The sequence below is a fragment of the Sorghum bicolor genome, chromosome 4 (assembly GCF_000003195.3).
Source record: "Sorghum bicolor cultivar BTx623 chromosome 4, Sorghum_bicolor_NCBIv3, whole genome shotgun sequence".
Classification (NCBI taxonomy): Eukaryota; Viridiplantae; Streptophyta; class Magnoliopsida; order Poales; family Poaceae; genus Sorghum; species Sorghum bicolor.
Genome location: NC_012873.2, coordinates 56,861,144 through 56,888,993, shown reverse-complemented (window position 1 = coordinate 56,888,993; position 27,850 = coordinate 56,861,144). Strand labels below are relative to the sequence as shown.

The window sequence follows — 27,850 nt, the reverse complement described above, 5'->3', positions numbered from 1 at the left end:
ATATTACCTCACTAAATGACGATAGTTAGAACAAATGAATATCCATTTATTTATTATTACTTACTTCTATATATTATATACATATTTAGTATTTTATAAATATTTTAGGTATGGCGGAGAACAAGCCTTGCCAAATACTTGCCCCCATCCTTGATTGGGATGTGGTATAGTACGTGTTTATCCCTCGTTTTTTTGAACTACATATATATGGTTAGAAACTAATATTAGCTAGGCTATACCTTTGGTTTTTGTTTCGATTTTTTTCTTGTTAACCATCCTTTCTGGCCGTGCAAACAGCAAGGAAAATCAGTCCTGAGAGGACGATGGTTTCTGGTTCAGTGCCCAAGTCGAGGGAACAAACATGAATAACTTTTTTTTTTGCAAAAGGTCGGCAAGATATTTGCCAAATTTATATTAGTAGAAGAAAAAAAAGAGCAATAAAAACATATATAAGTTAGAAGAAAAAAGGAAGAGAGAGAGATATAAAGTTAGAAGGAAAAAACATATATAATTACGTGTCTCCTAAAGGATAGCCACACAACTAAACACAACACAACGTATAGATGAAAAGAGAGCCACATTGTAAGCAACATCTCTATGGCTCCGATGGGAATGGTTGCGTCGTGCTGAACCAGAACGTTGCTGGGTCAGACTCTCGGCTCGCCGGCCATGGCTTCTCTCAGCATGGTCGTGTGGCATGGTGATGGAGAAGCTGGCATCTTTTGGTCGGACAGTTGGCTAGCGGTCAGGCCGTTGTGTCACCATGCTCCACACCTGTTCACAGCAATATCCAGGTCTGGTCAGAGAAGAACGATTAAGGACGCTCTGTCGAACAATCGATGGGTAATTGACATCAGAGGGGCTTTAACAACACAGGTTCTATGTCAATACTTGCAGGTCTGGGAGATGCTGCGAGGGGTGACTCTCAACCCCCTGCAATCAGATCGATTCATTTGGAGATGGTCCGCTGACGGGAAATACTTCGCGTCCTCAGCTTACAGGGCGTTCTTCGCGGGTTTAACCACCTTGTTGGGAGCTCAGGAACTTTGGAAGGCGCGGACACCACCTCGCGTCAAATTCTTCGCTTGGTTGGCACTACACAATCGCCTATGGACAGCCAAACGCCAGAGGAGACATCGGTTGCAAGCAACTGATAGTTGCGCCCTATGTGATGAAAGGTCATTGTTTGGTTTTGGTGATTGAGTGACAACTTAGGTGGACTAATAGTGTTTATGTGAGATACATATGAGATTACTCCATAGGTGATTGTGTGATGATGGAGGAGCTCATTGCATATGAGACATGACATGGAGTCATGTGACCAAGGTGGAGAAGATCAAGATGAGGCTTGGCTCGATGGACCGGTTGCAAGAGTGAAGGGTAAGTTGGAGGCTTTGAAGCGAGGGACCGCGTGTGACGGTGAACCTTGAGCAAGACTTGGCGCTGATGGACCAAGACAACGGTGAAGAGCAAGTGAGGTTAAGATCGATGAACCATTACGGTCACGTGATGATATAAAGTGGATGATACATTTAATGATTGGTTGGTGCATGTGTTGCATCAATATTGGAGGAGATAGAATGGAAAGCGCAAGGCAAAGGTATAACGACATTTCCATTTCACCGGTCATAGGTGTGTAGAGAAGTTTATGACTGGATTTAGGATAGATGGTCGTACTATCAAGAGGGGCAAACTTATTTGCATATCGGTCATCTAGTGCCACTTGAGCGATCTAACTTTGCGTACATGTTAGGATCGAGTGACGTGGCAAGTTTGAGAGGCTAACTTCTTTGGAAAAATGTTTGTGAAATGCTAACACACATGCACAATGGTGGTGTACACTTGGTGGTGTTAGCGCATTTGCAAAGGAGGAGGAGTTCCTAGGGTAGAGAGGGGTTTGGGATTCAGCGTTTTTGAGAAAATTTAGTGTATATTTTCTAAAGAATTTAGCCGGTGGAAAATTTGGAGAAGTCGCGGGAGTGTTTTTCACTGAGAAATAGTCACCGGACGCTGGTATTGGCAGCATCAGACACTAGACCAGAGCGTTGGTGTACTGTCAGTTGCTGGCTCAGGTGTAAAGTAAGCTTGGACGCTGAACCTGCTGAAGTGAACACATCGGACGCGAGAGCAGTAACGCGAGTGAGTCTGGTGCCGAGCGTCCGCTGGTCTGTAGAAGAAGAGCCCGCGACACCAGACGTGAGTGATCCTGGGTGGAATACACCCTCTCTGCGTACGTGTCCGGTGTGGACCAGCAGAGCATCCGGTGCTACTGCTTCAAGTGCGAGTGTGTGTTAGCCATTGGCGGCAACGGTCGAGTTCAAACGGCTAGTGACACATGGTTGTCGTCTGAGCACCGAACGTTGGTTGAGCGTTCGGTGGCTCCCTGTAGTGCGTCCGGTGCCCACGAGTTTTGCCAAGTGAAGGGGCAATGGCTATTTCAGCCCTAAGAGCTATAAAAAGAAGTGGTGGCTGGCCTTGGTTGAAGATGAGCACCTTTGGGACTTAGTGTACATGCTTGGGGAGTGCTAGTGAAGCCTCTAACTCACATATGCTTGATAGTGATCATCTGATTGTGTGAGTGAGCGATTCTAGTGCGTTGCGTTGAGAGATTGCATCGAGTGGCACTAGGTATTCGTGTTGCAAGCCGGTGGTGCTTGTTACTCTTGGAGGTTGCCACCTCCTAGACGGCTTGGTGGTTTGTGACTGCATCGAAGCATGCAAGAAGATTATGCGGTGCTCCGGAGAAGAGATTGTGAGGGGTACAGTGCTCACCCCGCGGAGATCGCGAAGAGCAACTCTATTAGATTATGCGTGTCACTGAGCTACCTCACTTGTGGGTAGGTTCTTGCGGTGTCCTAGTGAGGACGAGGTTCGTGATACACCTCTTAGCCGCTGAACCACCAAGTGTTGGTCGACACAACAGGGACGTAGCTTGGTGGCAACCAAGTGAACCTCGGGAGAAAATCTTCGTGTCAACGTTGTTCTTCCCGTTGGTTTGCAAGTCCCTAAGACAAGCTTGTTCTTACTTTCATATACTTGTGCTTGTGTAGTTGCTCTTGTAATTAGTTGGCTTGTGTAGCTTGCTAGTTACCTTCTTGCTTGTGTAGCTAGAAGTAGTTCCTCTTATGTGACTAATTTGGTTTTTGTAACCTTGTTAGTCATATTGCTTAGTTTGTGTAGCTAAGTAATTTGTGTTCTCTAATTTGGCATTGGTTGCCTTGTTATTGAGCATTGCTAGCGAGCTTAGGAGCATTGTGCTTTTGCTTACTAGTTGTGTAGGAGCTCCCCGGTTTGCAAAGTACTAGTGGCATAGGTTTGTGTGACCTTGCTCCTAGAATTGTTTAGGTGAGCTCTCACTAAGGTAGCACCATGTTTGCTTGTTTAGGATCTTTTACAAGGTGCTAGAGAACTTAGATAGAGAGGTGTAGTCTTGGCTAGACCGATAGTTTTAATTCCACATTTATTTCGGTTAGCCAGCACAATAAGTTTTAGAAAGGACTATTCACCTCCTCTCTAGTCCACCATCTCGACCCTTCATGTGATCAGAATTCCGAGACAGTGCCGCACCTACTACTTTGTTGTGTTGTGACCAGGGCGCTATGGGCAGCGTTGCTACTTCCGCTGGGGCTGCAGTCCATTGTCCCGGAACGCAGTGAACCGGTGGCACCATGGTTGTTGCGGCAGCGAGGTTTGCTCGACAGTGCCACTAGGCGAATGTTCGATTCCGTATTCCTACTAGTGTCCTAGATGAATGAGCTTACCTTTGGCAGAGGAGGTCCCAGGAACACCTCACAGCTCTTCATGGCAGTAGCGGCCGAGACGGAGGATTGGGTGTCTGCGGGCTATCTATGCCTTGCTGTGCCATCAGTTATCTGGTCGCTGAAAATTCCCAGCATGTAATAAAAACTTACTCCCTCCGTCCCTAAAAGAGGGTCGTTCTAGGATTCTGGGAGAATACCAAGAAAGAGCAACAATGACTTGCATAGCCCTACTTTTACTATGATTGCTCTCTTGATCAAGCAGTGCCTCCATAGATGAGCAATGAGACAAGTAGCTGAACCATGACAGGGGTAGATGTACGATCTACAAGACAACATCAAACGACACTCTTCAAGGGACATTTTTTAAAAGCTACAACGACTTTCTTTTCGGTACAGAGGGAGTATATGCTATTCCAGTAGTGTAGGTGTTTCTTCTTGCTTCTCGCCGCAGCACCAAAATTCTTGTAACACTTGGTTACTTTTTCCTCTTAATGGAAAACGGGCTGAACACCCGTTCTAGAAAAAAATAAGCAACATCTCTATCTCTCGATCGACTAGAGGACACCAAATGAACACGAGACTCGTGTGCGAACTAACCCTTTTGAAAATATAGCTAAAACCCATACGGGGGACGCAATACCTTCTTCTCATGTAGCAGGATGCCAGACATTTCGGTAAGCATTCGCCAGTTGACACTGTTGTGAATAACTTGCTGGGCCTTTATTTCAACCTCCCAATTGCCGGACCATAAAGTTGTTTTGTCCACCCAAATTGATTCAGGCGCATGCAGAATTATGATTGTCACCACACATGAGTACATGACACCCCACTCCTCTCCTCAAGAAAAACAAAAGACGAATGATATACACGTACTGTATTTTACATCCACAATAATCAATTAGTATATATATATACTTGATAATTTAGAAAACAAATAAAGGATCTCCCAATTAATTTACATTTGATTTTTCACGTAATGAACCTTTGTCAAGCTAGCTCACAATAACATTTAATTCAAACCCAATCTATAGCTAAATCTACCTGCCAAACCCCATGTGTATTAAACAATTAATAAATTTAATTGATCCAGTAATAACAATGTAACGTCTTCTTCTTCAAGAGGACGTTGTATACGTCCGGGCGATGTTTGCACAATCAGCTAGCTCCACACTTGAGGGACGAAGTCCATGTCTCCACCACCAAAGCTGGCCATGTCATCAAAGCCGCCCCCGCCCATGTCAAAGTATCCAAACCCGTACTGATCACCGCCGGCGGCGACTGATGATCCCCTCATCATCGCGCCGCCGAACCCTGGCAACGCGGCGCCCACGTTGTCGTCTCGCGTGAAGCCGTGGTGGTGGTGGTGGTGGTCGACGTCGACCGTGCCGCCGTAGTAATACTGTGGAAGCACGGGCGCCGCCACCTCCTCCTGCTGCTGCGGCGGCGGCGGCGCAAATGCGAGGCCGTAGTAGCCTGATCCTGCTGACGACGCCGCGGAATAGTAGTCCGGGTCCGGCATGGCTTGCGACGTGCCGGCAAAGGCGGGCGAGGAGGAGGAGTAGTCGCCGTCTTGGCCGTCGCCGCCGTCGCCTTTCGTCTTCTGGAACACCCTGCACAGCACCCAGTCCTCCTGCACGTAACGTACGCACACGGCAGCAGTTTTATTGCACTGTTCATTCCAGAATTGAGAAATGCTGACACATATAATTGCCCGACATAAAGTATAGATTTGTTTAGTGCATGCAACTCCTAGTACATGAAGCCATGAAGGTGAAGCCATCCGCCTTGGAGTACTACTTGTCCTTAGTTACAGGAATTAGGACCGCTATAGGCCACGAGGGAGAAATGATAGGTCTAGTATGCACCAATTATTTGTGAAAGGGGGAGCAGGCAGTCAAATATGGCTGGTCCACTCTCTGCCCCCTGCCCCTGCTTTACACTCCTCGTACGTACAACGTGTCTGCGCCACCTGTGCATGAGCATGACCAATTTTTCTGCACGTCTGTGTGTGTGCGCGCTGATCGAGGACGTGCTTGCGCTGATGCTTTGCAGTCGCACAAGGACAGGCGCGGGCGCGCACAGGATCACCCGTGCCTGATGCTCCTGGGCCACGCCTAGCTAGCTTGTCCACTCCTTGTGGAGGAGCAGGCATGTGCATGCATGGTTGCTCGTCGACTAGTGGCTGTTAATTAGGGCATTGTATAGTTCCGAAAATTTTTTGAATTTCGATACCGTAGTATTTTTGTTTTTATTTGACAAATATTGTCCAATTATGGTCTAACTAGGTTCAAAAGATTCACCTCGTGATTTACAGATAAACTGTGCAATTAATTTTTGTTTTCGTCTATATTTAATACTCCATGCATATGTCATAAGATTCGATTTGACAGGAAATTTTGAAAAGTTTTTGGATTTCGAGATGAACTAAACAAGGCCTAGGTTTGGAAGAAGAGACGACAACTGCACCCAGACCCAGGCCCGCTTGAATTCGCTTTTTTTTTTTTTTTTTTTTGAGAAACGCTAGAATTCATTCACAATTGGTGGTGGTGTGTAGAGTTGGGATCATGCATGTTTGTATACTGTAGTACTTGGTAGGCCGAATTCTCGGCCCATCATCAAATGAAGATAGTATAATAAGTGGGTCGGGAACATCGCAGCCTCGCTCGCAGAGTCGCAGGGACGACGTTGGAGACAAGAGCGGACGTTTCTTCACGTGTTGGTGTTTTGCATGCTAATTAAGTCGACGACGCACGCAATTCCACGAATGATTGTGAATTATGTACATACCTAAGCTTGTACGTGTCACTGTCTTCCCCGTGTAATGTGAGGTCTTTGTACTAGCCACAACACCTAGTTCCAGTAGTACATTCGATCACCACCCGTGATTCACGGGCCGATATATCCGCTTGCTTGCTCAGCTAATCAATTAATTGTTCAGTGCACCAAGCTTAATTTTCTTTCCTTTGATAGATACTCCGTACTACAGTACGTCCTTCACTAGACAATTTCTAGAATTGTTTTTAGAAAGGATTATTTCTTGTAGTAGATAAACCAGTCAATTCAGCAATTGATTGATTAGTACGCAGCTGGACTACTGGGAGTAACTTAACCTGTGTTACTTATTAATTACGTGTAGCAATGTGCGTGTCTTACGTAATGCACGACGACGTAACATAATTAACGTATTTACATACCCTCGGTGGCGAATGCGGGGTGTCGAGGCGGAACTCGTGCATGACCCAGCCGGACTTGACGCCGTTGGGGGCTCTGCCCCGGTAGAAGACGAGCGTCTTGCGCATGCCGACGACGGCGCCGCTGCTGCTGCTGCTGCGCACCTCGCGGTCCTTGCCCGTGGCCTTCCAGTAGCCCGTCTTGGTGGCGCGGTTGGTGCGCGACCCCGTCGCGTACTTGCGGTCCCGGAAGCTGAAGAAGTACCACTCGGTGGCCGTCAGCTTCGCCACCTCTGCGAATTCAGATCGATCCTCCCAGTTAATAATAAACGACGATTTCAGATCGATCGGTTCGATTCTGATAGTATATGTATATATGTAGGAGCAAATTCTAGCTTGGACGACGGATCGAGAGATCGATGGAGCTCATTAATATGACTGACTGACTGACTGACTGACTGACTGATTGACTGACTGACCTGGGAGCTCCCAGGGCTCGCGCGCGTGCAGGTCGACCTCGACGAGCGTCCCCTGCGCGATGCGCTCGTTGGCCACCTTCTTGTGGAGGTAGTGGCACACCAGCTCCTCGTCGCTGGGGTAGAACCTGAACCCCGGTGGCAACGTCGACTCGATCTCCCTCAGTGCCATGGATCGATCGACGATATGGGTCCAATAACCCTGCTAGCTGCAAAGCTAAGCCTGACCTGCTTTATCCGATCGATTCCAGTGTGTGTCTGTGTGTGTGATGACCGGAGTTGGTTGCGAGAGAACTCTGTTATATAGACCTCTAGAGGCGGCAAAGCTAGCTAAAACTGAAACTAATACCTCCGGTCCCTATCTGCTGAGGCAGCAACTGAAACGAACCGTCTACTAGCTAGCTAGCTAGGCAGTAGGCACAGGTGGAAAGATTCCGAGCACAGCATCCTGTCATGCCGCCCGTGCTCCGCAAGAGGGTTCCCGTCGGATCCGATCCACCTGCTACGGAGCATGCGCGAGATCATCATCAGATTGCTCGCCCAATTAAGTGCCGGCAGCAGGCTTTGTTTACGAAATTTTTTGGAATAGGTTATTCCGTTATTGTAATATTTTCATTTTATTTAGCTATTAGTGTTCAATTATAGGTTAATTGGGCTCAAAAAAATTGTCTGCCTTAGACTCTAGCACAGCGTGACACACAGGCGAAATAATCTGCCTTAGGCTCTAGCACAGCGTGACACACGGGCGAAATCGATGTAAAAAGTCATGGGTACGTACTACTGTACAGTTTTCAGCTCCCCGATCCGGCCGGCCAGCCATGGCGTGTGGTCGTTTTACGTGCGTGCAATGTGCATGCTTCCGGGGGGAGGCAAAGCAGACTACTGATAGCTGCAAATTAATGACGCGGGAACAGGCCGGGCCATCTATCAGGGCCTTGTTTAGTTCCGAAAAGTGAAAAATTTTCGTTACTGTAGCACTTTTGTTTGTGACAAATATTATTCAATTATGGACTAACTAGGATTAAAAGATTCATCTCGTGATTTACCGCTAAACTGTGTAATTAGTTTTTGTTTTCGTCTATATTTAATGTTTCGTGCATGTGCTATAAGATTCGATGTGACGGGAAATCTTAAAAACTTTTTGGTTTTCAGAGTGAACTAAACAAGGCCCAGGTATCAGCTTGATTGAGGTCGTTAATTAGCTATACGGCTAGCTAGCTAGCTAGGTCGCGTACGCGGCGAATGTGACGTGCGCGAGGGTCGTACACGCCGAATGGAGACGTCAATATCATCTAGTATATACCAAGCTCTCGCCTAGCTTCATGTGTGTTCCGTTCGTGTATGCATGTAGAGTATGCATCTTGGACGACGGGCGTGACGGGGTTCAAGCTGCTTCAGGCATCAACGTCATGCGGGAATTTAGAGTACTGCCATGATCCGGGGGGAAATGAATCATATGCGTCGTCGATCGGGCTGATGCGTGTGTGCCAGTACGTGTGTTAGATGCTACGCCTTCTTAGCTAGCTTTTTGTGTATGACATGTGGTTATGAGAGGGTTTAGGTACCGTGTACTCATCTATAAAACCTCACTGAAGAGGGGGGTATAGTTTTCATGGTAAACAGTGCAGTTGTCATCATAACTAGCATCCATCAATTCGTGAGACATATATATACTAATAAAAGTTTGTCGATAAGTTTAGTTAGTATCTACAACTAATCAAAATTAAATTATTTTATTCCTTGCTTGATCTTTCTCTGTACTCATTTTATAATGCAATATCCATACAAAAATTAGAAAAAAAAATCTTACATGCCCTTGACATAAGAAAGCTAAATCCCTTATCTGCCACCTAAATACAAAATTTTCATATGTCATTGGTGTTAAATTGTAATTTGTTCTAGATTTCAATATTGCTCCTACTAGCCATCCTCAAACCGTAGAGGTGGTCTACAATTAGCAGATGTATAGTTCGGTGTGAAAGGAGGTGGTAGAGATGGACTTTGCTCGAGGATTGGGTGGTGTGGGCTGCTAGGCCATCTGCAATGTGGGTTGCTTGGTGTATGTGAGCAATGTGGGTCGCGTTGTTGTCGGCTACTACTGCTTGGTGCCCCGGCTGGCTACGCTCATGCTACTGCTTGGGTGTGAGTGTGGTAGTGATTATGGAGGATAAGGGTGTCCGCAATGGTGTTCAAATCGCTAGCTATTTGATCTCTAGGAAGAATGTTATTGGCTCTTAATAGCAATTTGCAAATAGCTAGCTTAGGAAGTCGCTAGCTATTAGAAAGTCACTAGCTATTGTGAAGAGTATTGTGAGTATTGTGAGAGAGTTATTTTTAGAAGATCGTGCTAGATTAGCTATTTATGAGTTGCTAGCTATTAGGAAATCGCTTGCTATTTGATCTCTCTCGTCGATAGCCAATGAGAGTGCTACTTTTTTATTATTTTTATACATCATCTTACTAGCTATTTGTAAAGTGCTATTGAGAGCCAATAGAATTCCTTCTAGCTAGCTGTTTGATAACCATTGCGGATGACCTAAGCCTGCTAGACAATCCTCACATATATCTAGGTCTCAAGTGAATAGATCGTTCTAAAGTTTCAATGTTTCATGCTAGTACAATATAAATTACATGTGCCAAGCATTGGAAATTGATCAAATCGGGACATTGGGTACTTAACTTGACCCGCAAAAGTAAAGGCTAGGGGGTCATAGGGGCCAACCTCAAAGTCTAAAATAGGATGATAGGCCCAAAACCAATCGATCCAATATAACGGGTAACGTGGACTAACCCAATTATCGTTATAACAACCTTTTAAAAATTTACGTCAACTAAGACGACATGCAAATTGGTCTTTTTGATGTTTATAGAGATTACATAAAGGGAAATTTTCCCATATGCCATTGGCTAAAACTTATATCCTTGATCTACCACCTAAAAATCAAATCCAATCAATGCTATCTATAAATTTTAATCTCTTTCATGACATTATTGACCACAATGAGTTATTTGGGTTGTTTTGACACAAGAAGATGAAGGAAAAGAACATGTTATCACATACACTGGTTGTTGTCTTCTTGATCATGAGACAAAGTATACCATGTTGAGAAATTGTGTTATCATGCATTATACTATGCTTGTACACTAAATTGAGATATTACTTGCTATCTAATACTTGTGTGGTTGCTTGCCAGGCTGATGTTATTAAATACATGTTGCATTGCTGAATCCGTAGTGGAAGGGTTGGCAATGGCAAATGGGCATACACACTCATTCAGTATCATTTCAAATATCAACCTTTGAAAACTTTATAAGGTCAAATTGTAGTTGATTTCATTGTTGAGCATAGAATTGATATGGAAGATGAGGTTAGCCATGTTATATTTTACTCCATGGAAACTATACTTTGATGGATGGGCTTGTAAGTAATGTCATGACATTGATGTGGTGATTATCTCACCCAGTGGTGGCCATCTTTGAGACCCCAAGCAGAATGGAATATTTCTGCACTAACAAGCCGAATATGATGTTCTCTCTTGCTTGGCTTGGAATTTTTGCAATCCATAAAAGTAAAACATGTTTAGGCTTTTGGTAATGCTTTGCTAGTTGCGCAACAAGTTTCTCGTGTTTTTCAATGCCGTAAGGGATCACTAAATGCATATTTGGAGAAGTGCTTTGATACTATTGTATATTTTGATGAATTTCTTTTTTTAGTAACATTTGCCAAAGTATGAGAACAATAAGGCTAATATGTTAGGACTAATTGCTTTCATAACTACCTCACCACCATGCGAGAAAGAGAAAATCAGAAATCTAATTAAACAAGTAATCTACCACGTGGTCATGCACTCGGCAAAGCCACGGACACTCAGCAATCATATGGGGATTCCGGTAGTGCACCATACCTTCAAAAAGATGTTAGAAATAGCATTTACTTACCTTGAAGAATCTCCTCCAAAGAAATCAAAAGTAGAACCTTCCTCCTTAGTTTTTTTTTTTTTTGAAAAGTTTTCCAAGCTCCCCAATTTATTCCTCCAATCGGGCTACCATATTTTTTTTGAAAGAACAATCGGGCTTCAATATCTGTCCCCAGGCGGAAGTGATGCTGCTGGTTCAATGGTCTCATACTCGATCTCATCACGTCAGGGTGCTCGATCGCGGATGCAGCAGAGCGACGTAACGTAAGCTAGGCGGCCGATGGTGGCCTCTCCTATCTCGCCAAATATTCTCTAATGTGTGCATGTATGGCTATCGATCAACAGCTTCCATGTCACGACATGCTCGATCTGTACACAGTAGCCTGTGGCCTGCTACTGTACAGCCAAGGAGAGCTACTCATCTGTGGTTGCACCAGATGAGTGCCGTCGGCCTGGTCCTGAGACTTCCTGAGTGTCCGTGGCTTGCGCGCTGTTGTGCTTGTTGGTGAACATCAGAGTGCCGGTAGGTGATGTGGCATGCATAGTGGTGTGTACTACCGACGGGACAGTACACACTTGATCATCAGGAGCATGATTAAAGTTGTAAGCATAAGCCTAGCCAAACAGGGCATTTAATATGTACTAGCAGCTCACTGTCACTGAAAAGGGGGTGACCTAGCTAGCTACTTATATAGGCTACAAGCACCAACTGTGCAAAAGCACCATGCCGGCCGGCGCGCGGCGCGGCGACTGCTGCGTAGTAGCAGGCTACCAATCGGCCGGCGACGACGTGTGAGAGTTGTGAGTTGTGACAGACAGGGGACCTGGTGACAGATGGACATGCCGCATGCATGGATTTAATTTGTTGTTGCGGCAACAAGCTACTATATATACCTTATATTCTTGTGAATAATCGTAGTACGTCGTCTCTTCTAATCATGGAACACCCGGCCGGCCGGCCAATTGAATCTCTCACCACTGATTAACCTCCTGTTATTATATCATCGGTTCCTTATCGAGAGCGAAGTTCGTTCTTCTCCGCCGTGTGTCGTCCATGGCCATGCGTGCGTGCATCATATCCGATCCTTCTCGCGAACTTGCTAGGTGTCACACCGTACCGGTGCCAATATGCCATTGTACGTATTGCATCATCAGCCAGCTGATGAAGCAACACACGCTTGTACACGATTGCTAGCTGCTGTGGCCGATCGAGAAGACGAGATCATATGGTGCCACCACCACACGTACGTACGTTGTGTGTCGCGATAGATTAGGACAGAGCGGTTACTATGCCGAGGTGTCATCAGATGCAAATGCGAGTAGATGAGGACGAGAAGCGCGGGGAATTTTACTAGCTGAGCACGAAATCTCCGAGCCGGCTTTGCGCGACAAAGTAGGCGATCTTGTGACAGGGTAACACGGATTCGCGCTAATTATTGCGTCTAGCTAGCTAGCTATAGCTGCTAGCGTCGTGCCAATAAACAAGATCGTCGATCTCTTCAACCAATTTGTAAATAGATCTATATATATGTAGGAGCATTATTTATATATCTATCTATCTCCGCAGGAGGAAACAACGTTGGTGTATACTCAAGTGCCAATATATGTCTGAATTAATATTTCTCTCCACTATATTGTTTTTTCCGAAGTGGACATTATATTTATTTGCCGATAGATCTCGTCATGTACTCCCCTAGGGGCAAGTGCATGTATCTTGTCTTGGAACGAAACTGCATGCGTTTGTTTTTTAGACAGGCAAGTACTTCCCTGTGACCAAGTTGCTGGATCAATATACATATACACATTATACATATCTTGAGAAATGTACTACCCATGATGTGCATATCGATCATCGCTGGGGGTGTGGGGGATTGTACTCACGGGACGAAGGATCTTCTGTGGTGCCCCAACCCCAGTGATAGATGTGGCGTCCTGAGAATTATTGCTATCTTCCCACAACTTGATCCTAGAGAAAGCAATAATAATCTTTGTTGAAACTTGAAAGTACGTCCAGATGCAAAGCATATATAGCTGCAAGTGAACAACTACGATATCGATCGAGAGCAGTTAGCTAGCTTGTGCCACCGTAGCACTAATACATACTTCCCCCCTATCTCTTGGCGTACATATACACTATGCATATACATATGCATGCAGGCGTATAGAGCCAAACGACCCATGGCCACTTGGGGTGTACTACCTTTTGGTGAACAAGGACCTGGATTGAAAGAGGATGAATCCAATGAGATGTTTTTTTTGCCCATTGCTAATTATATTAAATGAGCTATAGCTTGCATACTACATGTATGCTTAATTTCTTCTATGATCATGTCAGACATCGCATTCGAGTTGGCGTGTGGCGCATGCTGCACTTGTAGTCGTAACGACATTTCCCGTGCTGCATGCATGCTATCTTATTACAGTAGACACAATAAAACGATTGGCTACGCGCGCAAATAAGCTCTTAGCTTGTTGTGTGTGTGATTCGAACCAAGACTCCTTGCCTGACGCGCCTTTTTACCAACTCAATTGTACACTATATCTAACATAGTTCTCGGCGCTCTCTGTTTAAATTAACTCATGAAAGATATTTAGTCTCGGGTGTAAGACCTTTAGTCCAAGTTTATGACATCAACTAAGACTAAAAGGATACCCTTTAGTCCTAGTTAGTGTTATTAACAGGGACTAAATCTTTAACCGAGACTAAAAAGTAACTTTTAGTCTAAGGTTCCTGCTGCAAAAGCCTGCTACACTATCTGCAGGCAGAGGATTTTAGTCTCGATTGGTAATTTTAACCGGGACTAAATCCTTTATTAGTCCTAGATCAAATTTCAAGTGGGACTAATAGCCAAGATTGAAAGTTTGCTTTTTACCAGTGATGGGTGGTTATTAATAAGATATTTTTAGCTATATTATTATAGTACAAAACGTAGTTTATTAGAACAGGTATAATAATGGGTTTATAGCCAAACTAATGTTGATGTAGAAGAGAGAAGATAGAAGAAAGAGGATAACTTGACTCTTATACAAGCATCAAGCTGGGCACGGATGCATAGGTAGCGATAGACCTACATAGCAAGTGTTATGAGGAGAAATAGGAAAAAGAAGATATCTTAGAGACAAATATGAGACATCTTACTATATAACTTGGCTCTAATCATTTAGCTTATAGTTAAACACTTGGATTTATTATTAACTTTACTCTTAGTTGGGCGAAGGCCGCAGATCATCAGACGGAGCTGCTACATAGAGTATACTATATATATATTTTTTTAATAAAGGAATATACATTCCAGCCTGCACATTCCTATATATCAAGCTAACTTCAGTGAAACAGGGTACGCGTGATATATACTGCAATTAACCTGGTCTTTCAATAAAATATCGGTCTCAATAACTTGAAGCATAAACTTATTATTATTAGGCAATGTGTTCATGTGAGCTGCAGGTGCATGCAGTGGCCCCTGCCAATGACACGAGTAGTTTAGTAGCCGGCTGGACAATTAGTCACAGGGGCTTGTGCGCAGGGAAACCTCCAAAACCGGCACACAACTTACAAGCGGGATCCCTTACTACTTGTCAAATTGTTCATCCAATCTACTAGCAAATTGAGAACATGCTGCTCATCTGCGCACTGGCGTGGCGCGGCTGCTTGCTTCTGCTTGTGTGCAACTGTGTTGGATGGATCGGACGACACGCGGCGAGCCTGGGCCTAGTGCCCTAGAGCTGCAAGGTGCTCACAGCCAACACGCTTGCGTGCAGCGCAGCTACTGGTAAGGGACGAACTCAGGTGGGCCGGCCATTTCCGCACAGAAACGGCCTGCGACACTGCCCAGTTTCTCACAGGCCCGCCAACGGGTACGCAATTCACTTCTGCTTCGGCCCATGGCCGCGACAATGGTCCCGGTCCCCGTCCCGCGAATCCCCCTCGGCCACACGACGACGCGCCCGACGCTTCCAGAGCGTTCCACACCATTCTCACCACGATCCCACGAGCACCTCTCCCTCCCAACTCCCAACCGCAGCCTCAAGTCGATCCCGCGAACACCTCCCTCGACCTCACGCCACCGTCCAGCCCCGTAGCCAGCCCCAGTGCTCCGGCGATCCGGCCTCTCCAGACTCCAGAGTCCAGACGCGCGCGTCTCCGCCCCCCTCGGCCGACCCCGACGCAGCCACATGTCGACGCAGTCCATTTCGCCGGCGTCCGCGGCCGCGCAGTTCACCTACCCCGCTGCGGCGGCGGCCGCGGCCGCGGCCACGGGCTCGTCCTACTTCCCCGTGCCATTCCACCTCCAGAACGCGCAGTACGCCGCATGGCCAGCGGGGGCCGCAGCTGCCGCGCCGCCGGTGCCTGCGTACAACGCCATCTACCCTATGCCCCAAATCCAGCAGGTATATAATACAACCATACGGGAGCTGCACCTTACGATTAGAGTTTCAAGGGCTATGTCTTTGGTAATTTATTTGGGTATATGCGGAAGTAAAGGTGATTGTGGATTTGCCGATGGCCGATGGGAGCAACCTAGCTAGACGCGTGCGTTCTGTCTCCGCGGGTTGGGGAGTGGAAAGCACTCTCTGCAGTTTTGTCTACTCTTGATGTGGCCATTCTATTAATACTCCTATCTTCTATCTTGTCTGCTTGGTTAGACACCTAGGACATAATAAAAAACCATGTGATTAGAGGATTAGTGATGGTATGCCACTATATATGTAGGGATTTTAGGTTTTTTATTGTTATCCTACCTTTGATAGCTAATGATTCTGACAAAGATCCATCCTCATTCAGACATCTCTCTAGTTCAGTGTAATTTTCAGAGGAAACTATTCATTGTCTTGCAAGGTTTAGCTGCAAATGGAAACTAAATAATTGATTCGTGGTGCAATTCTTAACAATGCTTCCCTGTGTTATGTGGCTCTTTGGCCATGAGGTCTTTATACAACTATTTGTGCAAGATAGCTTAGGTATGCAACGAGTAATATGTGTGGGTTAGTGCTGGTTCTTTTTCGAGAACCATTCACACCACATCCAAAATGAAATGAGGGTGGCAGTATGGGTTTTACATACTGTTTGTACTCCCAAGAGATATACCTATTGTCATGTGATATCTTCTCCCTTGCAGTATACCATTGCTTCATGAGATCTTACGTCTACAATTATCCTTTTTATTCCTTTGTTTATGTTTACGCTGTACGGAGTAAGTCTATTTGAAATAAGGTTTATGCTGAATTCGTTTTTGTGACTTGCCTGCCTATTTTTGTGTCTTCCAGGCCCAACAGTTGTTCCAAAAAGACTCGAACATAATTACTCCTGAAGCTCTAGCTACTGTTAAGGCAGCTATTGCAAATAGTGAGAAAGACAAGAAGGTTGAAGCAACAAAAAAGGCAGTGCCTCGAAAGGCGGCTGGGCAAAGTTGGGAAGACCCTACCTTGGCTGATTGGCCTGAAAGTAAGATATCTAATTCTCAATTGTCTTTTTTTTTTCACAAAGTTTCTCAAATACCCCAATTCTGTGGTTATGGAATCCTTAACCTGGCAATGTGGCGGTTTTTTAGCTCTTATTTTCCATTATCTTGCAGACAACAACCATGAGAAAATGTCATTCTCACAGGCAAGATCTAATGCTCTATCTATTATGCTTTGATCTGAAACAAATTGCTCTTTTTTCCTTTCTCTAAAGGTGCTCAAGGATGTGATGTGTAGCCCAACGATTGCCACACGGGATTTAGGTGGGCTTGCAGATGATTACTAAACATTTTCAAATTACCTAATTCCTATGCTTACCTGTTTTCTCACATGTAATTCGATATTGTTTCATGTGCCTTTATTAATCTTGGACATGCCTATGCTGTTATATGAAATGAAATATCATATTCTTCTAGTGATGTTCGATGCAAACATATGTGTAGGGTTTCAGTCTCTCTGTGCATTAACATGCACACACCCCTTACTGATATATCCCTCCATTACGTAGTTATCCATATTGGCCAGTGAAGAGTCATGTAAAGACTGGTGGCATACTTGTTCTGTCAACTGTTGATTTGTTGGTCGTAGGAACTTTGTCTTGGCTGCTTTCTTCATTGATTCTTTCCTCTTCATATGTTTGATTTAAGTTTGAATGATGTTCATCCACCTACCAATATTTACATAATGTCCACAACTTCTAAGATGCGCCATAGATACCTTTATGGGAAAAAATCAGTATCATTAGATTTGCTCCATTTCGGTCAATGCAGCTCTTTAAGTATTTAATTAATAGCTAATATTTTATATTTGTTTTGCTAGCACTAACCTGCATAATTGTTTTGCTAGCACTCAGTTGCCCAGTGGCCACAACTTCAAGTTTTGAATTGCGTTACTTAAGTCATCTGTACATTGATAATGTGATTCTTCCTTATAATCTTCCTGATGACAATTCAGTTAGTTTCTTTAGGGATACTTCAAATACCCCCATTGACCATTGCTTGATCTCTCATATACAGATGATTTCCGTTTGTTCTGTGGTGATCTTGGAAATGAAGTGAATGATGATGTTCTTGCAAAGACATTCTCAAAATATCCATCCTTCAGTATGGCCAGGGTGAGTTTGACCTTTTCCATACAGTTACATTGTTCTTCTTTTCTATTTCCTAACAGTTCTAATATTCTATTTTTCATTAAGCGAATGTTAATCTCTTCTGTAACAGGTTATACGGGACAAGTGGACTGGTAAAACTAAAGGATATGGTTTTGTTAGTTTTGCTAATGCATCTGATCTTACTTCTGCCTTGAAGGAGATGAATGGTATGAATACTCGCTCTTTTGATGCGTCCTTTGGCTACCAGAGGTGCAACTTATTACAGAACTAAGAATCATGCAGGTAAATATGTCGGAAACCGGCCAATCAAATTACGGAAGAGCACATGGAAGAACAGGATAGACTTCGAATCTTTGGAGAAGGGAAAGGTTAGCTCTCATGGTTTTTATCTTAGGCATATCATGTGTTCATTTTTTTGTACTCCTATATGAGTGCTCAGCTTGCTCATGTGCATTCTGCTAATTTTCTGCAGACTCAACCACAGAAGAAAATCAAACTGCAGAAAAGGAGTGTTCTTCACAAGTGAAACTGAAAAAATCTGCTTGTTCATCGTCTGTCAGTATCTATCACAGTTGGGAGGGTTGTCGGCAGCTTTAACAGTTTAGCTTAACATCAGGTGTACCGTGTGCGTCTACTCTGCCAATCGCTGTTGATGCTATGTTGATGATTGAACGGGTGTAGCCGAATACTTGCATCCAATAACTTGCACCTGTGGTGTAACGTTCCAATCTTACTATGGAAAATGTAGTTGTAAATACTGCAGTGACCAGTGCTATTGTGATGAATTATTCGGTGATTTTATTCAGAAATTCGTGTATATAACCTTTCGTGGGTGTTGGCCTGTTTGGATCCTAGTGCTAATAGTAGTTAGCTTAGCTAGCTATATGACCACTGCTTGCTCATATTATGTGATTTTGTTAAAAATTTGTGTACCCTTCCGAGGTTGCCTCAGGATACACTATTATTACTAAGGGGTCCACAATGGTGTTTAAATCGTTAGTTATTTGATCTCTAGGAAGAATGTTATTGGTTCTCAATGACAATTTGCAAATAGCTAGCTTAGGAAATCGCTAGCTATTAGAAAGTCACTAGCTATTGTGGAGATATTATGAGAGAGTTATTTCTAGAAAATTATGCTAGATTAGTTATTTATGAGTCGTTAGCTATTAGGAAGTCGCCAACTATTTGATCTCTCTCCTCGATAGCCAATGAGAGTGCTATTTTTTATTATTTTTATATGTCATCTTGTTAGCTATTTATAAAGTACTATTGAGAGCCAATAAAATTTTTTTTAGCTAGCTATTTGATAACCATTGCGGATGGCCTAATAGCTAATGGTTGCTCCACTCTGAAACTAAGCGATTCTTAGATAAAATAAGTCTAACGAAAGATCACCCAATTAGGATAAAGGAGTACTTCAGTTGCTCTCTCTAATTGTGATCTATCTAAGTGACGTTTAGACAAAACAAGAAGTCTAACAAATGATCATTTTGCTCTCTCACTAATTAGGATGAAGGAAGCAAGTTTCGGATGACGCTATGTTTAAAAGAAATTCTAATATTTTCTGCTAAAAAAGACAGATGAGTGAGGGGGTTGAGGATCCATAATACCTTGTACTTTGGTACAAACCAACCTCAAAATACTTTGTATTTTGGTATAAATTTTGAACTCTAGACCTAATCTATTGGTGCGTGTTAATTGTAAGCAGGACTCTAGCTAATAGTCAGTAGCTCTGCCTCTGCATCCTAAGTTTACTTACTAACTATTAGCACCAATGAATCCAAATAGGCACTTACTGTTTGTTTCTCTACATGAAACATGAAAGTTATCTAAATTGTCATTGTTGACTCAATTTTTCTCAGTAGTTACTCTCTTAGTCTTAGTGGTTCCAATATAATTGTCTGCCACCAAACTAAAATTCCAGCTGCATAAAGGGTAGCCTACAAGAGAGTTACGAGTTCCACATCATCAATGTAGATTTTCTGTAACAAGGGACTGAGTTTGGAAACTAAATTTGTTGAGTACTGTCAATTCTCTGTGTAACAGTGTAAGTAGCCATGGTCGATCACGCTGACAAATTATTACCATCCTGTATAGTTTTCCAAGGGGAAGATGGCTACAGAAAACAGGTATATCCTCGGGAATACTTGAGTTTCATAAGACATGTTTATTTTATTGTAATTAGCATGGAGATTACTCTATGAAGCCTTCATATCATCAAGACCGACGCTCGCCTGCAAGAATAGCAGCGCATAGAGCTATTTCACAAGAGACAAGTGGCGAAGTAGCAAAACAACTGAATCTTAAATTGGGAGAGACCATACCAGAAAGTTGTGATTTTCTTTGAGGAAAGGTGAGAAGGTTGTGCAAAATTTCTCAATATCTGCATTGATGTCACCAGTTCCACTAATGACCTCCATAAATTTATCTCTATTGGGAGCAAGCTTCATGGCCACCTGTGAACACTCATATAAGTAAATCAACAAAATGAAAGCACAAATAAAAGGGATATACTGACTAAAAGTATGCAAACTATATGAGCACGTTGACCTATTTCCACACAGGAATGAAGCAACAATTAGACATTTGCATTGGCAAAGCTCAAATTAAGTTATGACTATATGTTCTTTGCCGTCTGTAGCTGGAAATTGTCAAAACACCTGTTTTAAAGAACTCTTCAGATTTAAAAAAAAGTCAAAGCTGTTCTTCAATCTATCATTCGCTGATGACTTGCTATTCAGGTTGGCAATCCATGTGAAACTAGACCTACACTTCCAGAATTCATATGTTGATTATATTTTTGAAAACAGATAGACGCAAGGCTTGCTTGGCTGTCCTAGTATTCATCTCAATGCACGTGTGTTACAGTGAATAGTGTGGAAATTACTTATTTGTAAACTCCAATCCACCTCAATACATGTGGATTGAGTGGATTGAGGTGAACGAGTGTAGCAAACAAGACGTTTATGTGGATAGAACTCCACTTGTATGGATCATTATAGAGTGAAAGATTCTACCGTAAAACTAGAACTGGCAAGCCAGCCATGAAATTTCTTCAGAGTCTTGGTGTATGAATCAGTGCAAGCTTGACTCATGGTCCAATCTGGATGCTCAAGCAGGTTACGAAACAACTCGACAAGGAAATCCATGGCCCTGGCATGCAAAATTTTGAGTAAACAAAAGTCACATACTTGGCATGCTGATCAAGTTGCAACGAGAAGTGACAAAACAAAAAGAAATACCTCGTGAGCCACAGAAGCCCATTTGTGCAGCTTGAGGAACCTTTTGCGGTCTTGTTTTGAACTTCTTCCTGAGCCATGGTGTACAAATGTTCATACTTTGATGGATCTGAACAATACTTGTTTTCCAGTCTCTAACAGAAGAGGATCAAGTCAAGTGAAATTAAAAAGAAAAAAACAACTTGGAACTCCGAGGGCTCCAGAAGTGAAACGAACTAAGCAAGAGGCACATCAATCTAAAGTAGCTATCGATATGAATTATCACAACATAGATAACTGAAAGACAACATTAACACCACTGCCATCTATTTACCAACATAAAAGAATGGAAGATAACCTTTGAATGATACTAGTATAGTAGAAAAGATTTGCTTACTGTGATATTGCCACCGATATCAGTCTTTACAATTGCCATAGCAGCTCCAAATTTATCTGGTTCACAAAAGCAGGGGCTAAAGGGAAAATTGTTGAAAAATGGTACATTGTTTAAGCACACAAGTGCAGCTCAACATAAAGGAACACAGAACCACAGTTTTAAGACTCAAAGGTTTGCTCTTCCATGGTTTAAGACAACACCAAAGCTTTGATTTAAGGATCAACACAAGTGTCGCACAGATGTGTGCACAAAATTTGTAACCATCCAAAACTCCAAGTTTATAATAAGATAGGGGGCATTTACTGAATCCTGCATTAAACATCATGGTGATTTCAGAGAGATGTCAGAAACCAAGTTTGGCATAACCATCGAATTTGGCTTAGTTATCAGAAAACTTGAGCTTCTGAACTGAGCATGGTACCAAATCACAGATTAAGTAATGCAGCTACTGCTACTTAAATTTCAAAACCTCATGCAGCTGACAGTGAAGCAAATGAGTTACCGAGGACAGGCAAGATTTGCTTGCAGACATCAAGGAAGGGCTTGGTGAGAATGACTCCGTTCTCTGCCTTGACATGCTTCATCCCTTCCAAAGATGGGGTGAACACCGTCTCTGCCATCTCTCAAGTCTCAACCTGCAAGAATCAACAAGTATATCAACCCATCATCGCAGCAAAGAGAATATGCTCACGGAGAGCTAAGGAACTAGCAAAATCCCACACATGATATAATAAACGTCTAAATCTCAATCACCCAAGACGGTCTGCCCCAACATGCACCAGATCAAATTAAACATACTACTTCTGATCTGACTTCTGATCTCTCACTGAATGTTCCCACGAAATCGAGAAAATTGGATCAGACCTCCACGGACTAAACACAGAACCAGCGTGCCCGGATTCTGAACTCCACTAAGCCCACAAGATATATACGCGCTAAGCTCGCGTCATGATCTGAAATCATACATACAGTCAAGAGTGATTGCAAACTAACCGGAACCGGATCTCGCAATGGAATTTCCCTTCTTGCAACACGGCTTTCCCTGGCTGTCGGCGAGGAGACTGCAGGAGGGAGGAGTGATTCGGGGGCACGAATATATCCCCTGCTTCCACTGGCGGCGAGAGAACGAATACCAACGCCATACTGTTTTTTTTTTTTTACCTACGGAATCTCTGTGCTCCCGATCATACGGAATCTCTCTATGTCCCCATCCGTGTGGCTCTCAAACCGAGGCGAAGACAAAAGCTTAAAATAACAATATACCGAATTACCGATCCCACCTTCATATATTTAGCTATCCACTCTATAAAATTCCTTCTTTGTACCAGCACTCTTTGACAGACTAGCCAAATTCCATTTTCCATATTATATTTTATTTGATATATCCATACATTTGTACATTTCTAGTCGATTTTTTTATAATTAAATCAATACTTTGAAATTCAAATGGTTTTAAAAGAAAGTCACTTTGAGAATTTTTAATTTAAATTTCGTAAGAGATTTTAAGTTAAATCTAGTTAAAATGGGTTATCTGTTATTTACTCAACCAATTATTATCGCAGTCATCTTTTGATTTTGCGAAAGAATATGAAAAAGATTGCATTTTTTGACACAAGATAAGGTAAAGCAACACTAGCCATGTTGTCAGCCTCGGGTAGAGGAGGATAGCCGCGCGCCACATTTGTGAGTGGAGAAGATAGTATGGCGGGCGGTACAGAAATAGTGAGACGTTTGACATGCTGCTATAGCGTAATTTTTGCCGATGTTGTTGAGATGTATTGCATAATAAGCAGATTTTGTATCGATTTTGATGTAACAACAGTTATAACAACATTTTATTTCTTCTTCTTCTTCGAATGTTACTAAAAAATTAAAATTATTCTTTGAATGTTACTAAAAATTAAAATTATTCTTCGAATGCTACTAATTTATTTTGATTGAGATGTGTTTTTTGATGTTGCAACAAGCGATTTAGTTTGTTTTAAACATTTCCTACCATGTTGCAACAATGGTTCCGTCCTCTTAATGTTTTACAAAATTTAGAATGTTACAAATGACTTCAGAAACATTTAATATCATTCACTTAAGAAACCAGTACAACAGCTATGTATCTTGATGGGCCCACCTAGAAACCAGTTGAGAGCACCACTTCTCCCGTTCCGATCCAAACCTCGCACTATCGGGTGAGCCGCAGGCGGCGTCGGCTCGGCTCCGGCTGTGGGGGGTGCGGCGGCAGCGGCAGCGGCGTCGGCCTTCGCGGGAGACGCGGCGGCGGCCGGGCGGGCTTCGGCCGTGGGCCTTGCGCCCGCGCCTGGGCGGGCTCGCCGTGGCAGCAACGCGCCAGGGCATCGGCCTTTGCTGGAGACGCGGCGGCAGCCGCGCGGGCTTCGGCCGTGGGCCTAGCGCCCGCGCCTGGGTGGCCTCGCCGCGGCAGCAACGCGCCAGGGCGTCGTCCTTCGCGGGAGAGGCGGCAGCGGCCGGGCGGGCTTCGGCCGAGGGCGTCACGCCCGCGCCAGGCGTCGGCATTCGCGGGGAGCGGGCTTGCAGGCTGTCTTTCATAGAATGCTAAGGTAAAAACCATGGATCTTTTTGACTTTATGTTCCTGATGAAACCAATTCGAGCTTCTGCTCTTAGTTTCCAGTTCTAAATCCGAATTAGATTTTCTGCAGAGTGATGTCTACATAAGTTCATAGGTGTTCCTTCCTTCCATGCTGTTTAATCCTTGGTGCCCAATGTCTTCAACTCTTCATAGGCTTTCCTTCCATGCTGTTTAATCCTTGTTGTTTAATGTCTTCATAGGCGTTCCTTCCATGATGTTACTTGTTCTTTGTTTGCCAAAACAAATCCCCTTTCTTGGAAACGTAGTTTATCCGTGTTCCTTTTTCTCGTTGAAAATCCTGCGTGATACCATGGTCCAAGTTGGATCTCATTTATGGTTCCATTAGTGATATTTCCTACTTCCTTAGATCATAGATGAATTGATTGGTTCATCCCGTCAGCCATACTGTATAGAATTTCTTTTTGACGTTCTAAAGGTGTCCAGTTTGGTAGTTCCTGCGTTGAAATTTCCACTATTCTGAATCCGTGTTATTAGCTTTGAAACTGAACATGGATCATTTTCTCTAGATGTGTATTTTTATCTTTTGTCCATGTATATTCTCAGTGTGAACGCAGATGTGCATTTTATTATAGTTTTTTGTGCCATCTATATATCTTATACTGCAATTACATGTAAGTAAAAATGGGCAAAAATGCTGTGCAATGGCATGTAAGGAAATAAGGCAAAAATTTACCGTACTATAGAGGGGCAAAATCTTCATTTCAGTGTGAACATAACAACTTGTTGTCACTCGATGGGAGACGGGAATGGCAGTGAGGAACTGAAATGAACAATTCAAATGGCTTTGAGGGAAGCCATGAAATTTCCAGTGGCATTGAGGGAACTTACTCAAGAGTAAATTAAATCCTTTGAATTTTGTTTGTTAGTTTTTATAATAATTTATTATAGTTGCATTGCATTTTGTAGGAGGCAAGGATAGGATGGTGGAGTAGTTTAGTGAGAAAGATGTGCTGAAGATTTAGTTCTGAAACTAAAGAGAGCTAGGTTGAGCAAAAAGGACTACAGATTGAGCTTAGTATGGATGACCTTGTGGTTAACAAATCTTCTTTATTTGTTATTTTCTACCAACAAAGTTGTTTAGATGTTGCTTGAGCATTTTGAATTGATATTGGGGTTTTTTTGTGATCCTTGTTACATTGTTACATCATTTGGTTTACTGTTATCAAGGTTTGTAGCCTCCAATTATTTGCCCCCCCCCCCCCCCCCCACCCACCCACCACCACCTGGAGTTGAGCCGATGCCTTCTCTCCTTGGTGAAGAAGCCCTAGCTTTATTTAGATGGTTTGATTAATGGTAGTTAATTTGTGCTGGTCCTTTTTTTGCCTGTGAATGAGCTGTCAAATAAAATGTAATGTTGTAGCAGTTTATTTAAAAAAAAAACAAAGAAATTGTTAATATTCAACTGAAACTCAATGCCTCAAGTTACTGGATGTACTTTATCCATGCCTGATAATATGCGACTGTTGCTGAGTGTAGACGTGTAGTACTTTTTATACTTGACTACAAAATTTCCTTCTCTGTTGGAAAATTGGAGTGAATAAGTGTGCATTTTTTTAGCAGTGGAGAATTGATGCTGGAGAAATGCAAGTTTAGCAGTTCTTGACGTCTACACGGCTCAGCGCCTATTTCTTCCAGGGAAGAAAGCACAGCAATTCATTATGAAGAGCAGCGATGGAAACCGAATCAGGTTACAACCAATGTGGAGAAAAGTTGCCTATGGGGGAAGGCAGTCAGGATATGATGACAACTACACTGACGAGTCCTTCCTCGAGGAGATGGTTATGAATGCCAATGTCGTCAAGAGGGACCTTCTGAAAGTGATGATCGACTCTGTCTCCATATCACAGTATCTCTGCATCGTCGCTCTTGTGGTTTCTACATGGATCCTTACGCTGAACTTGGACATTGATGAATGTACTCTTCTCAAACTAGATGTTGGTCTTCTCCTTGTTGGGTTCTCGGTCCTCTTGCTCACAACTTGTCCATTCTCACTGAAGCTTCTGACAAAGTATGTCCTCAATATATCATTCTTCATAAGTGGTCTTTATGTTCTTGCACCAATTTATCATACCCTCACCAGGTCCATCAGTTCAGATTCAATATGGGCCCTTGCTGTATCTCTTCTGCTGGTTCATCTTTTCTTGCATGATTATTCTGGTTCAACGATAAGGCCTCCAGGCGCATTGAACAATCCAAAGTTAACTAGCAACATCTCCTTGAATGCATCGATAGTAACCTCTGTCCTTGTGGCTTCGCGGCTTCCATCAAGGCTGCATGTCTTTGCAATCATGTTGTTCTCCTTACAAGTCTTCCTCTTTGCACCCCTCATTACTTTCTGTGTGAAGAAATACCACTTTAGGCTTCATCTGCTATTCTCCTTTGCACTGATGGCTGTGGCCCTGAGTGTCACATACCAGTTGCATCGAATGTTTTTCACTGTGTTATTGGCACTTCTTGTTTTTGTCTCAATCGTTTGCCCTTACTGGCTTATAAGGATTCAGGAATACAAGTTTGAGATCAATGGCCCCTGGGATGAAGCAAAACTCTGCTTTGATATAACTGAATAGCAGTGCAAAGTTTTCTTAACGAATGATAGATTGGTTTGGTGGTATACTGGCATATATATGGCTTGCTGCTCGCCTTCTTAGATGTTTTCATGTGAATGTATATACTCTTTAATGGATTTATTGTGTAACCGACACTAATTCTTGGCATGCTTTGGCATGCCTAATGATCACTGACAGTTTGGGATGTTATAACGCTACTTTGTAAGCAAGATCTCTATTCTGTCATTACTGACTGGCATATTTGTGAGGCAAAAAGCTATTGCATTTGTGAATTGAGACTCTGGTTTTGTGTTCTTTGTGTATGTGAACATGTTGATCTTAATGACGAAATCATATGCTACCGGCAACTAATGACTAGTAAAGAATTGTCTTATGATAATCTTTTTGTCATGACCAATACATTGCTGAATCCAATGTGGCACAATGATCCTTGGACAGTGAACAACTTAAAATGTATCGTGTGAATTGAGTGCAGCTCAATCTGCAGCACACTGAAACATGCGTTTGCGAGTTGCGATGCTGGTAAAGTGCATTATGGTGACTGCGGACAAATCCAGGTTAGTGTGGTGTGTGTGATCACTGATCAGACAGAGGTAGAAAGACACGACAGAGGCGAGCACGGCGAGAAGAATTCTGAAAATGAACAAAAGATACTGCGGATCAAATGGACTGGGGAGGATGAGGCGGTGGCGAGCATAGAGGGGAATTACCATTCCGAGTTCGAAAGGAAGAAACACCCCCAAAAGACGAGTGCTGGTCCAATTACTGTTAGTTTTCCCAATGTTTAGCTGGTCACAAAAACGATCTGTAAGTTTTTCTAGATCAAAGCTCGGAGTATCTCCGAAAGCTCCTTAAAAATCCAAGTGAATAAAATAAATATAGACTTGTATTTTTTTTCTTTCTACAATAGTTTTCAAATAGTTAGTTTTCCATAAGACTTGAAAGAGAAAAAAAAGGGTACCACACGAAAACTAAATGGCAGGGGACACCCGGGCAGCCAACTTGAATACCCAGTGAAAACACGCATGTCTTGGTTGGTGTTGAATGCCAGATTTTTTTTTTACAAAAAAGAGTTGTTTTAAGAAGTTTTTCCTTTTTATAAAGAAATAAATAGATTTGGGAGTTGTTTTAAGAATCTTTTAGAAATGC

The 27,850-nt window shown here is 43.1% G+C and overlaps 4 protein-coding genes across 6 annotated transcripts; 2 read left to right on the top strand and 2 right to left on the bottom strand.

Moving 5' to 3' along the window:
• Positions 4,549–7,711, bottom strand: LOC8066160 (NAC domain-containing protein 100). The gene is made up of 3 exons (XM_002452430.2): positions 7,411–7,711; positions 6,956–7,224; positions 4,549–5,391 (listed from the first exon to the last, which is right to left on the bottom strand). Exons 1-3 carry the CDS (start codon positions 7,577–7,579, stop codon positions 4,921–4,923), a joined length of 909 nt encoding a protein of 302 aa, XP_002452475.1. The 5' UTR covers positions 7,580–7,711; the 3' UTR covers positions 4,549–4,920.
• LOC8072492 (RNA-binding protein 42) lies at positions 15,298–18,720 on the top strand. The gene is made up of 6 exons (XM_002454147.2): positions 15,298–15,716; positions 16,593–16,770; positions 17,804–17,901; positions 18,008–18,104; positions 18,181–18,266; positions 18,371–18,720. The coding sequence occupies exons 1-6, from the start codon at positions 15,501–15,503 to the stop codon at positions 18,422–18,424; spliced, it is 729 nt and encodes a 242-aa protein (XP_002454192.1). The 5' UTR covers positions 15,298–15,500; the 3' UTR covers positions 18,425–18,720.
• LOC8066159 (glycolipid transfer protein 1) lies at positions 19,895–22,665 on the bottom strand. Of its 2 annotated transcripts, none has more exons than XM_002452429.2 (7): positions 22,507–22,665; positions 22,016–22,148; positions 21,514–21,569; positions 21,141–21,271; positions 20,916–21,051; positions 20,223–20,354; positions 19,895–20,132 (listed from the first exon to the last, which is right to left on the bottom strand). In XM_002452429.2, exons 2-7 carry the CDS (start codon positions 22,131–22,133, stop codon positions 20,097–20,099), a joined length of 609 nt encoding a protein of 202 aa, XP_002452474.1. In that variant the 5' UTR covers positions 22,134–22,148; positions 22,507–22,665; the 3' UTR covers positions 19,895–20,096. The 2 variants fall into 2 exon arrangements, with proteins under 2 accessions (XP_002452474.1, XP_021315670.1); XM_021459995.1 differs by having other exon boundaries at positions 21,141–21,208.
• Positions 23,662–26,977, top strand: LOC8072491 (phosphatidylinositol N-acetylglucosaminyltransferase subunit C). 2 transcript variants are annotated; one of them, XM_002454146.2, is made up of 2 exons: positions 23,662–24,083; positions 25,695–26,977. In XM_002454146.2, the coding sequence occupies exon 2, from the start codon at positions 25,793–25,795 to the stop codon at positions 26,699–26,701; it is 909 nt and encodes a 302-aa protein (XP_002454191.1). In that variant the 5' UTR covers positions 23,662–24,083; positions 25,695–25,792; the 3' UTR covers positions 26,702–26,977. The 2 variants fall into 2 exon arrangements, with proteins under 2 accessions (XP_002454191.1, XP_021315669.1); XM_021459994.1 differs by having other exon boundaries at positions 25,692–26,977.